The sequence below is a fragment of the Gorilla gorilla genome, chromosome 11 (genome assembly GCF_029281585.2).
Source record: "Gorilla gorilla gorilla isolate KB3781 chromosome 11, NHGRI_mGorGor1-v2.1_pri, whole genome shotgun sequence".
In the NCBI taxonomy this organism is placed as follows: domain Eukaryota; kingdom Metazoa; phylum Chordata; class Mammalia; order Primates; family Hominidae; genus Gorilla; species Gorilla gorilla.
This window is the reverse complement of record NC_073235.2, coordinates 56,767,710-56,781,801: the sequence shown is the minus strand read 5'-3', so window position 1 is coordinate 56,781,801 and position 14,092 is coordinate 56,767,710. Positions and strand designations below refer to the sequence as shown.

The window sequence follows — 14,092 nt, the reverse complement described above, 5'->3', positions numbered from 1 at the left end:
AAATGACCACTGCTGTTTTAGCCTAAATTAACAATGGCTGAAATTGTTGTCATAAAAATAATAGATTTCTGACTTCCTGAATGCAATCTGTTTTATCTGTTTTATCTGTTCTTGGATGATCTGAAATCTTCCCAGGGCTCAAATTGTTTTAGACATCCAGTACTAGTTTCCAGCCTGCGTCCATTCTTCCTTTTTCAGGGAGAAGCAATTCATTGTTTTGTGTTTCAGTTTTGGGGTTTCCTCCCTCTGCCCACACTATTGCTGGTGGATTCTACATTGCTTTGCTGCACTGACTGTCTCTGAGACACATGTAAACATAAACGCCCTTTAGGAAGTTCTTAGATATCTTCAACACATTCCCCAAAAGTCCTTGTTCTGCCTCCCAAACTACTTTTCTAGATTTAAATAAATCCATTTTATAAAACAATAACCCCAAATATTATTTATTGTAATGTAAAAACTGCACTTTCCAGGATATACAAACAGTCCCTATTGTGCAACATAAAGTCATTAGTTCCAGATAGCAGGCATTTTTCCCATGCTTTACATTCTAAAGTTATCCATTTCATTATAATTTGTGAAATGGTTCCATCATTTGTCTGCCTTTTTCATTCAGTGGAAAATTATACAAAAGACTAGCACATTACTTTTCACAAATATTCATCATGGATGAATATAATACATATGATTACAATTATTCTCAATTACTCATATTCCTGAATGTACACTGCATGCAATCACACATAACACACTTCTTTCCTCCATTACTCCTTTATTCATATTTGAACTTATATATTTCTACAAGTAATGATTTGAATTCAAAAAGTATCATCAAAAGAAAATGAAAAGGTTATATAAATGTCACTGCCTTGCTTTGAATATTACACGCTCTTGCTGAATTCAACTCTGAACATATGGACTAGATTTCTACTGTAAAGGGAAATACATCTAATGCATGAAATGGTGTTCCTCGTAATAGCTTTTTAACATAGAAGAGGCTTGAAAACGTGTGAAAAAGTCCTTTTCCTAATCACACACTTAAACATACAATGCCCCCATTCTTCTTTATATAGCGATGCTGGATCTTAATAAGAAACTTCATACTGCTCCTTCTTCTCCTTCTCTTCTAGGTACTTGTATATAAAAAAGTTTTTGCGGGCGCGGTGGATCAAGCCTGTAATCACAGCACTCTGCGAGGCTGAGAGGCGGATCACTGGAAGTCAGGAGTTCGAGACCAGCCTGGCCAACATGGTGAAACCCCGTCTCTAGTAAAAATACAAAAATTAGCCGGCCATGGTGGTGGGCGCCTGTAATCCCAGCTACTGGAGAGGCTGAGGCAGGAGAATCCCTTGAACCGGGAGGCAAGAGTTTGCAGTGAGCCGAGATCACGCCACTGCACTCCAGCCTGGGCAACAGAGTTAGACTCCGTCTCAAAAAAAAAAAAAAGTTTGAATTTCCTTATGAGGACTAAACTTGGACATTTTCCTCTCTTGTCCAAGTTCCTATCATGCCCTATTGACCATACAATCTCATCAGATGGGTTTATTTAACCCTGTGTAATGTGGGTTAGTCACTGATATAGGAGTTAAGACGAAATTACTTAGGCAGACAGTGAGGGTACAGGAGTCCTCGGTAAGGTTTTCCTTTTTAATGAAAAGCAGCCCTAAAATCATTTTCTAACAAAGAGCAGTTTGTAAAATTGAACTGCAGATATAGATGTTAGCAGCTGGGCCAATCATGTTCAAAACAGCGACTCCATCTTCCCTTTTCTCTTTGGCAGCCATATTTACAGTAAGGAGCAGACAAGATGGCGCCAGTGGAGTGGAAAGTCTATTCGCATAATAAGATTAGGGTGGGGTGGCCAGCCTTCCCGCACTCTATGTAAAGGGCGCACCTGATCCAACCATTCTGTGGGCCCTAGTAAATCAGCCCCCCTCAAGCCTGCCTATAAAATCGCGCGCATCCGACTCTGGTGGTGTTTCCCTTTCGGAAGCCCTCTCTCTCACCAGAGAGAGGGCTGTCCTCCTTTTTCTTTCTTCTGCCTATTTAACCTCCACTCCAAAACTCCTCCTGTGTGTCCCTGTCCTAAATTTTCTTGGCATGAGAGGAGAAACCCCTAGTATTTACTCCAGACAACGTAGCCGCTTCATTGCCAATCTCATTCTGGCATAAAAACATATGACAGATAAAGAAGGAACCCAAAGTATATTTCTTTGCCATATTTTGAAATGGCCCTGCAAAGACATCTTTTGTAGGGGAAAAATCTGCATCTAGATCTTTCCCCTTCCAGTCCCTCCCAAACCTGAGGAGATTAACTGAGAGTTTAGCACCTTTTAAAGGTTTGAATAGGAAACACTTGCCAACTATTGCCTCTAAGGTGGCCGCCAATAATACTTCATCTGCATAATAAGAACCTTGGTTTCCACAACCTCCTATCTTAACCCAGTCACTCTTTCCTATTGAGTCTAGGTATTTAGACAATAACTTGACCAAACCAATATATCCCTCATATGAGTTCACTGATGTGTCTTACGTCTCTCTAAAATGTGTAACATCAACCTATAACCCAACCATCTTGGGCACATGTTCTCTGGAACTCTCCAGACTGTGCCTTGGGCCAGGTTCACTCAAATTTGGTTCAGAGTAAAGCTCTAAATGTTTTACAGAGTTTGACTCTTTTCATTGACACTTAAATATGCCTTCAAAAATCAGAGCATGCCAATTAAAATCAAATAGGCTTTTCTAAGCCAGCTAATAGATTGTATTACAGAAAGAGGATGTAGGCCTGGATTTCTGTTGTTGTCCTGATGGGTTACATAATAATGACAATAACGACACTAATGACCATAAGGCCTATATAAAAACTGAGTCCTTTTGTATCCTAATTTTTCTCCCTTTTTAAATGCTTCAGTTTTTGGCTTTTTTTGTTTTAAGTAATGTAGCTATTGCAGAAATCTAGAAAATTATACAGAATGTAATCATTAATAATCCCACCACCCAGTAATAGGATTTTCTCATTTTTTTCCTTTTTAATGACTTCCAATCCTTAAAATAAGTAATGTAAGAATATTAGAAAATATATAAAAATATAGGGAAAAGAATTACCCATAATCCTACCACCCACTGCTAGCCTATGTTTACTTCTATTTCAATATGTATACTTCTCTGTAACTAAAGTATGAAAACATTTTAATCATATTATTTTTCACACATATTTATTGATAAATAATGTACTATGTTCTTCAGAAATATAAATTTAAATATCTGCATAATTTTCCATCTTGTTTCTGTATGAAGTCATTTAATCTTCCCCTACTAAAATATTTTTAAAAATATTCTTAATTCGAGTTAATAATAAATATAGATCTCTCTGTATGGCTTGCTCCATTTTTCCAGCATAACACTTGAGTTGAGGAAAAAAAAAGATAATATTTAGGTGTTTGAAATACAGTTCTTATTTTACATCAAAATTTACATCACAGTACAACTTTCTCATATGCCGTTTTCTGCAATATTATGGTAATAAACAATATTTTAACTAGAAGAATAACAGCAATAATGAAACACATATTCAGTATGTTTCAATTTTATTTTCTCCTGTAGAGAAAGAAAAATGTCAGAATTGTGTACCTGGGGATATGATGTAGAAGAAATCTTTAAATTCATCCATCCAAACTTCTGCCAGTCTCCTGTTGTTCTTGTTGATGACATGACCAGTACCACCAGGAAAAGTGTATGGAGTTGCCTTCCGAAAAACATGACCAACATGGGAGCAAGTAACAATCTCCAAGGAGCCTCCACATTGCCAAATCTGGGAAAAGGAACAATCATTGTAAATAACGCAATAATATTGTATGAGACGAAGCAACTGAAGCTTAGGCCAAATCTTCGTATTTCACACGTTTCAAGCAAATATCTGATGCAAAATTTAGAACTAGTACACTATACTTACTTTTGGCAAACGATGCGAATTTGGAAGATCTTGATAATATTTAAATACTTGTAGCATTGGAATTATGGAGGTAAGATACATTTAATGTATGTCTCTTTATTAGAATACCTAATTTCTAGTTTCTAGTAGTTAACCTAATTGCTAGTTAGTAGATTTGGTACCCAAATCTGCTATTAATGAATCTGTACATGTTACATGCCATTGTCAAAAACTAAATTTGATTTGGAGAAAAATCAGTTCCTCTCCATCCATCTGGAATTATAAATGATCATTCATTCTAAGCTGGTCATATACCTTGCATCTTAAGCCTTTGGATTTATTATTAAGATGTGTTAGGACACCTTTATAGGTGCTCAAGGTCTACATATCCTTCAAAACTCATCTTCACCAAGATCATTTCTTCTAGAAAGCTCTGGGGGGAGATTTAGTAATGTGTACCTTTTGTATTTTAAGCATGCTTTTAGGACTGATTACAATTATTCACTTCCTTATCACTCCTTTAAAACCATAAATTCTTAGAAAATATACCATATATTTCTTAGTATCCTAGAATTCACTGTGTATTTGAGGCTAAGTATTATGCAAACTAGCCATAAAATACTGATTTCTATGAAATTACATTGTATAATCATAGCTTATACTGTTTCTCTCTATATATGTGCATACACACACAATACTATACATACAATTATATATACATATTACATATATGCTACAGGTTTTCTTGTCACAATAAATAGAAGTCATAGTTACTGTTTTGCAAAATTTGGAAAACATGGTTTTATACTGTAACTAACATTGTTTTCATTTATCTGATTTAAGTAGAGTTACTTTTTTTGAAAGAAAAATATCTTTCTGGCCATTTCTGGCCAGGTACGGTGGCTCACACTTGTAATCCCACCACTTTGGGAGGCCAAGGTGGGCAGATCATGTGAGGTCAGGAGTTTGAGACCAGCCTGACCAACATGGCAAAAACCCATCTCTACTAAAAATACAAAGATCAGCCGGATGTGGTGGCACACGCCTGTAGTCCCAGCTACTCAGGAGGCTGAGGCAAGAGAATCGCTTGAACTTGGGAGGCAGAGGTTGCATTGAGCCGAGATCACACGCCATTGCACTCCAGCCTGGGCGACAAAAGCAAAACTCTATCTCAAAAAAAAAAAAAAAAAAAAAAAAGAGAGAGAGAAGGAAAGAAAAAAAACTATCTTTTCACCTGACCCTTCAGATAACATTTAGCTTAGAAAAGAGCTGCTATTGGACTTGGGTAGCAGAAAGAGACAACCACTTTTCTTATCAGAAGATAAAAGATGATAAATAATAAGTCATAATAATCAATAATGGTTTGTGCATTTCATGTAAATCTATTCTTTTTTATTTTATAATTTTTAAACAGTGTAATGCTAGCAGAAAAATAGGTCCAATAAACACTGAAATACAGATGAATATACGAGAAGAATAGAAACCTTCCTCCCCCTTAAAAGACAGGGAAGCTCAATCTTAAATAATCAGCGTATTTCAGGCCGGGCGTGGTGGCTCACGCCTGTAATCCCAGCACTTTGGGAGGCCGAGGTGGGCGGATCACGAGGTCAAGAGATCGAGACCATCCTGGCTAACACAGTGAAACCCCGTCTCTACTAAAAATAGAAAAAAAAAAAAAAAATTAGCCAGGCATGGTGGCGGGCGCCTGTAGTCCCAGCTACTCTGGAGGCTGAGGCAGGAGAATGGCGTGAACTCGGGAGGCGGAGGTTGCACTGAGCTGAGATCACGCTACTGCACTCCAGCCTGGGCGAGAGTGAGACTCTGTCTCAAAAAAAAAAAAAAAAAAGTATTTCATTGATTGATAACTTCCTCATCTTCCTAGCTTCATGAAATATATGAACCTTCTTGTGATTACGCACATTTTTACATTCTTCCTGTTAAAATGGAGGCACTTAATCGCTATCCTATCAAAGATAAATCAATATTCTTTTTCAGTCCTCCATTATATCCCTTGTATCTTTCTTAAGGATGTCACTAATTTAGTCATTTCCCTTGCTTTTCTCCTGAAATATTAATGTTTCTCATTACTAGATTATGCCTATCTTTGCATAATACCTTCTAAAGTCGTCTATCTTTCAAATAGCTTCAAAAATTTATAAAACACACAAAAAATCAATTGTTTAATATCTATATCCTAGCTGTTTCCTTTTACCATTAAATAATATAAAATATATATTTTATCTACATTTTATATTTTATATATAATATATTTGTATCTGTAATATATATTTTATAGTCTTGTCATGGTAAAATTATGAATTATGTAATTTTAGCATATTAGCGATACATGTTCTTAGGAAACAACACTGAAAGCAGAAAGACAATTAAGATTCTAACGAATTGACAGACAAAAGATGCTGGGGATTAGGACAAGGATGGTGGCAGTCGAAACAGAGAGAGATGGTGCCATGTTCCTAAAGAACATGTATCACTAATATGGTAAAAATATATTTTAGTGGCCAGGCGCAGTGGCTCACGCCTGTAATCCCAGCACTTTGGGAGGCAGAGGTGGGCAGATCACGAGGTCAGGAGATCGAGACCATCCTGGCTAACATGGTGAAACCCCGTCTCTACTAAAAGTACAAAAAAATTAGCTGGGTGTGGTGGTGGGCATCTGTAGTCCCAGCTACTCGGGAGGCTGAGGCAGGAGAATGGCGTGAACATGGGAGGTGGAGCTTGCAGTGAGCCGAGAATGTGCCACTGCACTCCAGCCTAGGCGACAGAGTGAGACTCCATCTCAACAACAACAAATATTTATATATACATTATATAAAATAATATTTTATATAATGTATATATAAATTATATATATTATTAATTATATATTTATATATATTATATATTATATATAAATATATATTTATATATATTATATATTATATATAATATATATTTATATATATTATATATTATATATAAATATATATTTATATATATTATATATTATATATAAATATATATTTATATATATTATATATTATATATAAATATATATTTATATATATTATATATTATATATAAATATATATTTATATATATTATATATTATATATAAATATATATTTATATATAAATTATATATTATATATAAATTATATATTTATATATAATTTATATATAAATATATATTTATATATAAATTATATATTTATATATAAATTATATATAAATATATAATTTATATATAATATATAAATTATATTATTTATATATATTATATATAAATTATATATTATATATAAATTATATATTATATATAATTTATATATTATATATAAATTATATATTATATATAATTTATATATTATATATAATTTATATATTATATATAAATTATATATAATTTGTATATAAATAATATATAAATAATATATAAATTATATATAAATAATATATAATTTATATATAAATTATATATAAATAATATATAATTTATATATAAATTATATATAAATTATATATAATTTATATATAAATTATATATAAATAATATATAATTTATATATAAATTATATATGTAAAAAAATATATATTTTATATATATAATATATAAAATATATATATTTTATATATAATATATATTATATATTATATATAATAAAAAATTATATATATAATTTATATATAAATTATATATGTAAAATACATATATTTTATATATGTAAATATATAATATATATAAAATACATATATAATATATAAAATTATATATATTTATATATAAATTATATATGCAAAATATATATATTACATATGTAAAATACATATATAATTATAAATTATATATATAATTTATATATAAATATATATAATTTTATATGTAATATATAATTTATATATAATGTATATATAATTTATATATATTTTATATATATTTATATATACATTATATATTTATATAAATTATATTTATGTAATTTAGTGATATTATATATGTATTTAGTGATATATGTTCTTTCCTTTCCTCAATTTACATTCGTTTTTGACCTACTGTAAAAAATACTGTTTATTTATGTAGCTCCTCACAATTCCTCTGGTCAAAATAACAAATATCCCTTGATGCATTTATTATCTTGTTGACTGTTTTCTTGGAGTCTCCTGATTTTCCTCTTCTTATATGTTTATCCATTTTTACTTTAAATTTATATTTAAATGTTGGCCTTCATCTCTCTTTATACATTTCATAGGTGGTCTCACTTGTTACTATTAATTTACATAGGACCTGCATGCCAACAATCTCAAATTTGCATCTCAGCCCAGACCTCTTTTCTGGGATCCAGACTTGTATATCCATACATCTAGTTGATACCTCCTCTTGTATGTACCAGAAACATACAAACAGAAATGTTCCAACTTGGTTTGTTGATTCACCCCTGTTCTGTCAGCCAGGTCTTATTTTTTTTCTATTTTTTTTTTTTTCCAATTGATAGTATATGGTGCCAACATTCACCCAGATAGTCAAACCAATAAATATATAAGTAAAGTAAAATAAATAACTAAATAAAACTAGAACATATCATTGACTTATTTCTTTCATCATCTGTATGCATATGCAATCCATTATTAAATCCTAGTAGTGCTATCTGTAAAATAACTCTCCATATAGCCATCTGTCTTCGTTTGCTTGCGCTGCCATAACAAAATCCTGGGAGGCTTAAACAACAGAAATCTCTTTCTCACAGTTCTATAGGCTGGGAAGTTAAAGATCAAGGTGCCAGCATGGTCAGTTCCTCATAAGGGTGTTCTTGCTGACTTGTAGATGACTATCTTTTTGCTGTGTCCTTACATCATGGAGAGAGCACTCTGGTATTTCTTTCTCTTCTTATAAGGATATCAGTCCTATCAAATTAGGACCCCACCCTTCTGACCTCATTTATCTTCAATTCCCTCCTCACAGGCCATATGTGAGGCGGTAATTGAAGGCTTCAATACATGAATTTTGTGGGAGCCCTCTCTCTGTTTCCGCTGCCACCATCCTTGTCCTAATCACCAGCATCTCTTGTCTGTCAATTCAACAGACTCTTAATTGTCTTGCTGCTTTCAGTGTTGCTTTCTACAATTTGTTTTGTAGTGAGAAATCAAAGTGGTCTTTTAAAAATTTAATTACTTAATTTTACTTCCCTGCTTAAATCCTTGAATGGTTTCTCATTGCACTGTGAATGTAAACAAAAATCCTTTAGCAGGGCCTCTAAGACCATACCTTATTTTCCCTCTCTGTCAAAAAACACTGGTGATACTGGCCTTCTGCCACATTCTAGAATAACATACCACATACCTTTTCACACACCAAATTCTCAAATCTCCTTCCCCTGTACCTGGAATACAATTCTGTCAGCACTTCACCTTGGCTACATCTTTGCCATACTTGTCATCTCAGCTGAAACATCACTTCATTAGAGAGGTCTTCTCCAATTGCTGACGGGTTGATGGATGCAGCAAACCACCATGGCAGGTGTATACCTATGTAACAAACCTACACATTCTGCACATGTATCCCAGACTTAAAGTATAATAATAAAAAAATAGAATCTTTAAAAAAATAAAATAAAAATAAAGTAGCCCCATCCCAGTTTTCTCTAAGAGAACCCTGTTTAGTTCCCTCTTTGCTTACCACAATCTGTAACTTGTTTATTTGTATTCCTCTCTCTCTCAGACATGATTTAGTAGAGTACTCAACATTCATTCTGTGACCAGCCTTTTGTAAAAGGTGCTCCAATTTCAGAAGAAATGACACATGACTTGTTATACATGAGACGGAATTTAAGGTCTTCTCTTTATTGTGAAAAATGCAAGGTGTTTGGTAAAGAGGCTTTTCCCTCCCTTCCTATGGAATACTCATAAATGAAGAGCTTCTTTCCTCCTTCACCCAAACAAGGGAGCTAACTGAATGAAGGAGAGACTGGTATTTCTCTCCCAGCTGGACAGTTGTACAGCAAATTAGCACGCTATCCTGGTGCTGCCTTTAGAGCAGAGAAGAATGTGTTCAGAGAGCTACATGACCCTAGTAAAAGAGAGACCACTCCCAATCTAGTGAATTCTGAAGCTATGGTTGGGGTTTATTTTACCGGTTGTTCCAGCAGAATTGATAGGTCCAGTGATGCAGTGAACCTTGGAGGAAGTGGTCTTTAATAGCATCTGGACAAGACCTCAGTCATTTCTGGGCTCTATAGAGCATGGAACATAGAAAAGAAAGAATGAGCTATGGGACTAACAATATGGCAGATCAGCAAGGAGGCACACCTTGAGAAAGGCAGTTGGGTGAAATAGAGACTAAGATCTTCCTCTCCAAAAGGCCCTTGGAAAAGAGAAGAAATAAAGACTGAAGCTGAGCACAGTTTTGAGAAAACAGTAAAACTATGTATAGAAGATAATCACCTGGGTAAGGCCACCAATAGCAAGTGGAACCATGTGGAGCCAACAACGGCAAGCCATCATCAAACTTATCAGAAAAGACCTGCCGTTTTTCTAGCCTTCCCATTTCACCCTACCCATTGGGGAAGGCAACCCGCAAACCCCTGCTCTCTCTCATTCCAAGCTCCTCTTTCATCATGGACCTAGGGAGAGAAGAGAATGTGAGCTATGTGTGCCTACAAAAATCAAGGCTTTACAGTGGACATTAGAGCTTTCTCTAATGGCTGGGCATGGTTCCACACACCTGTAATCCTAGCACTTTGGGAGGCCCAGGCGGGCCAATCATCTCAGGTCAGGAGTTTGAAACCAGCCTAGCCAACATGGTAAAACCTCGTCTCTACTAAAAATAAAAAAACAAAAAATTAGCTGGGCACATGGTGGTGGGTGCCTATAATCCCAGCTGCTTGGGAGGCTGAGGGAGGAGAATCACTTGAACCCGGGAGGCAGAGGTTGCATTGAGCCAAGGTCGCGCCACTGCACTCCAGCCTGGGTGACAGAGAGAGACTCCATTGCAAAAAAAATAAATAAATAAATAAAAAGAATTTTCAATAACGAGAAGTGATTACAAAGCTATAAAATCAGTGCTAAATAACATTAAGGACTGAAAATGAGTATTCTTCAGAGCATAAAAGCAATAATTGGGGGAAAAAAGCCATTTTAAATCTGTACTTCACTAAATTCAGACTAAGCCCTGTATAATATAAACTACTGACTGACAGTTGTCCTCAGGACTCTCCATTTGCCTTTTTACAAATATGGATTAGCACTATGGTTGTGTGAGTTAGATGCACAGGGCTCTTTATTTCCACTCTGTTGCTTCTTGGTCCTCCCATAGGTTGTGGGTTTATTGGTTCTCTGCCAGTATCAGGGCTCTGAACATAATACTCCAAAATATGTCAAGTTGGCAATTGAAAAAAATGCCATAGCCAGGAGGCCACTCTGACCTTCTCCCACCTTTCTACCCTGAAGTATAGCCATAAAGAAATTCTCTGACTTACTTTTCCTGAAAGAAGATCATAAGACTCTAGTTTCAGAGGGGTTCTGCCCTATATTTGCAGGCCAAGAAGAATCTGAACAAACAGACCTTGCTAAGTGCCCCGCCTCCTTTAATTCCATTAGATCACACTTAATTTTTGTCCAATCATACTTCTATATGACGGTCCATTCTTCCTGGATCCTAAGGATAAAAGTGTCATTGAGTTATGAAACAGATGCTTAAGGATGAAAATTCTTGGATCTTTAGGTCTTCATTTCTGAAGGCTTTCATTTGACATAAAACTTGGGTTAAATAAATTTGTCATGATTTCCTTTTGTGAATCTGTCTGTCTTTTGTATAAGGGTGTCAGTCATAAACCTTGTGACAGGCAGGGAAAAGATATTGTTTTGTTTTCCCCTACATCCTGAACATGCACACAGAACAGGAAATGAAATCTGGTTTGAAATCTTTTAAAGTAGGGTTCCAATGGTCTCACTCCTTTCCATCTTAATTGGCAAAGATAAGGATATACGAAAGTTCAGATTTTATGTTATTCTCCTGACATGTAATGACATTTTTATGTACATATACAGGTATAATGCTGCAAGCATTGATATTTCTAAGACAAGGAAAACCTGTCTGACTTTGATTCTCACAGATAAAGGCATTTCTTAAATATATTGAGGATAGATACAAAGAAGTGGTGGTAACTGTTCCATAACTCAATGGATACTGGCTCATGTTTTGCCTGTATGCCATAGGCTACTGACTCTTGAAATAATGTGAGTGCTTCTCCCATCAGCCATCTGTGCTCACAGAATGTGTAGATAAATGCTGATATTGCATTTCCTAGGTAAAGCCTCTCCTCAAAATTTGCACAAAAATAAAAAGATTAAGGTAGAAATGCATAACAGTATGCATTAATTAGGCTAATATCTACTCATAGTAATACTAAGTTAATACAAGAATAAAACATTTAACTTATGAAATATTGACTAGATAAATGTCATATATTTAGACTCCACGGTAATGTGAAAAAAATAAATGTTAAAGCAGAAAAAACTCAAATTGAGTGGAGTCCACAATGACTACCTCGATAATTTCCTTTATTGTACCCTCAACATTTTAAAAGGCAGTGAGAAAAGAAAGAAGGAACATTATGACCCAGTCATTAAGAACTTGGGCTATGAAATAAGCAAACAGAATTTTTCTACAGGCTCTGTCACATGCTATGTATACTTGTGAAAATTATTATTTCAGTCTTCAAGGCCTTAACTTTCCCAGTGGAAAGAGGGAATAATAATGACTACTTCCAAGACTCTAATAAGATTTTATGTGTAAAGAAACAAGGAACTATGCCTGGCACTTGATATGGGATGAAGTAAAATGATACTTGGATATTATTTAACTTTTATTGCCATAGCTTCTCAGGGAAATCAACATCTATAGATTACTAGCTGATTCTTGCTTTTTAAAAAGAATTTTATTCAGGTCTTAAAAATGTTGTGTTTCTTTAAAATTACAACATCAATGTCCAGGAGTTATGTACACTGTGTGGAGTCTAAAATAATAGTCTATTAGCTTCTAATTAGAATACCGCATTTTATTCCCTGAAATTATTTTACAATGTCTGAACACACTGTATAAGCTGAATAAAACATGATGTCTCATTCACATGAACAAGTGATATCTGAATTACTTTGTATCACTGAGTATATCAGATTGTTATTTCCTAGGCTTTCAACAGATTAATATTTTATATTTTATCTCTTTCAATTGAATTTGACCATGTATACAATATAAACTATCCTATCATCCACAGGGAATTAAAGCTTGTCTTTGTTCTCAGATATTTTTATAAATGTCTTATGATGAAGAAGGTTCTTAATCAAAATGTAAAATGCCCATTGCTCATTTGATTATCTACTCTATTTCCCCTGCTAGGAGACAATTAACAAACATACTTTATCCTTTTCATGATTTTTGGCACCTACATCAGTGACATTTTAATTAAAGTTCATAAACTTCATAAGCTCCACTTTGCAATCTCAGTTCTAGTGCTACTATTGTTTCTAATTTTACAGCTGTTGTACCAAATTCATGCAGCTGCTTGTTTTTACATTAATCTTTATCTTTCCCCTAACCCATAAACATACTATCTCTGGCACGAAGTCATCCTTTAATATAGTCTTATTGAAAACAAACAATAATGGAGACCATATAGTACAATGATTATGAGTAGAGGCTATAGCTCCTGATATTATATCCTAGCTCTGCAACTTACTAGCTGGGTGACCTCAGTTATGTCATTTTTCTGTGATTTGGATCTCAGATAATAAAATGAAACTAGAAGAATCTAGCCCAGCAACCCTGGTAAAAGAATATTGTTATGAGGATTAAGGCAAACTAATTCACATAAAGATACTTAGCTTTTATTTGGCAAATGAATTGGAATGGAGTAAATGAGTGATTTATTGAGGAGTTATTGCAACAATCTAGAACAGAGATGATAATGACTTTGCCCAAGGTGATGGCAGTGAAATAGAGAGGAATTTAATAACTTGATACAATTTGGGAAATTAAAATTATGAAATAATATATGAGGGTATGTCAGCAACATGGTGAAAGAGCAGGCTCTGGGCTACCTCTCATCCCACAGACACATCTAGTATACACCTAAACATGAGTCAATTCTCTCCAAGAGAAAGCCAAAA

At 34.1% G+C, this 14,092-nt stretch overlaps 1 protein-coding gene across 5 annotated transcripts in view; it reads right to left on the bottom strand.

Moving 5' to 3' along the window:
* Window positions 1–14,092, bottom strand: part of GALNT13 (polypeptide N-acetylgalactosaminyltransferase 13) — a 733,891-nt gene that overhangs the window by 155,963 nt on the left and 563,836 nt on the right. For all 5 annotated transcript variants that reach the window (XM_063694846.1, XM_055380888.2, XM_031008835.3 and 2 more), the window contains one exon: window positions 3,631–3,811. In XM_063694846.1, the coding sequence (XP_063550916.1) occupies window positions 3,631–3,811 (181 nt within the window). The remainder of the gene's footprint in view (window positions 1–3,630; window positions 3,812–14,092) is intronic.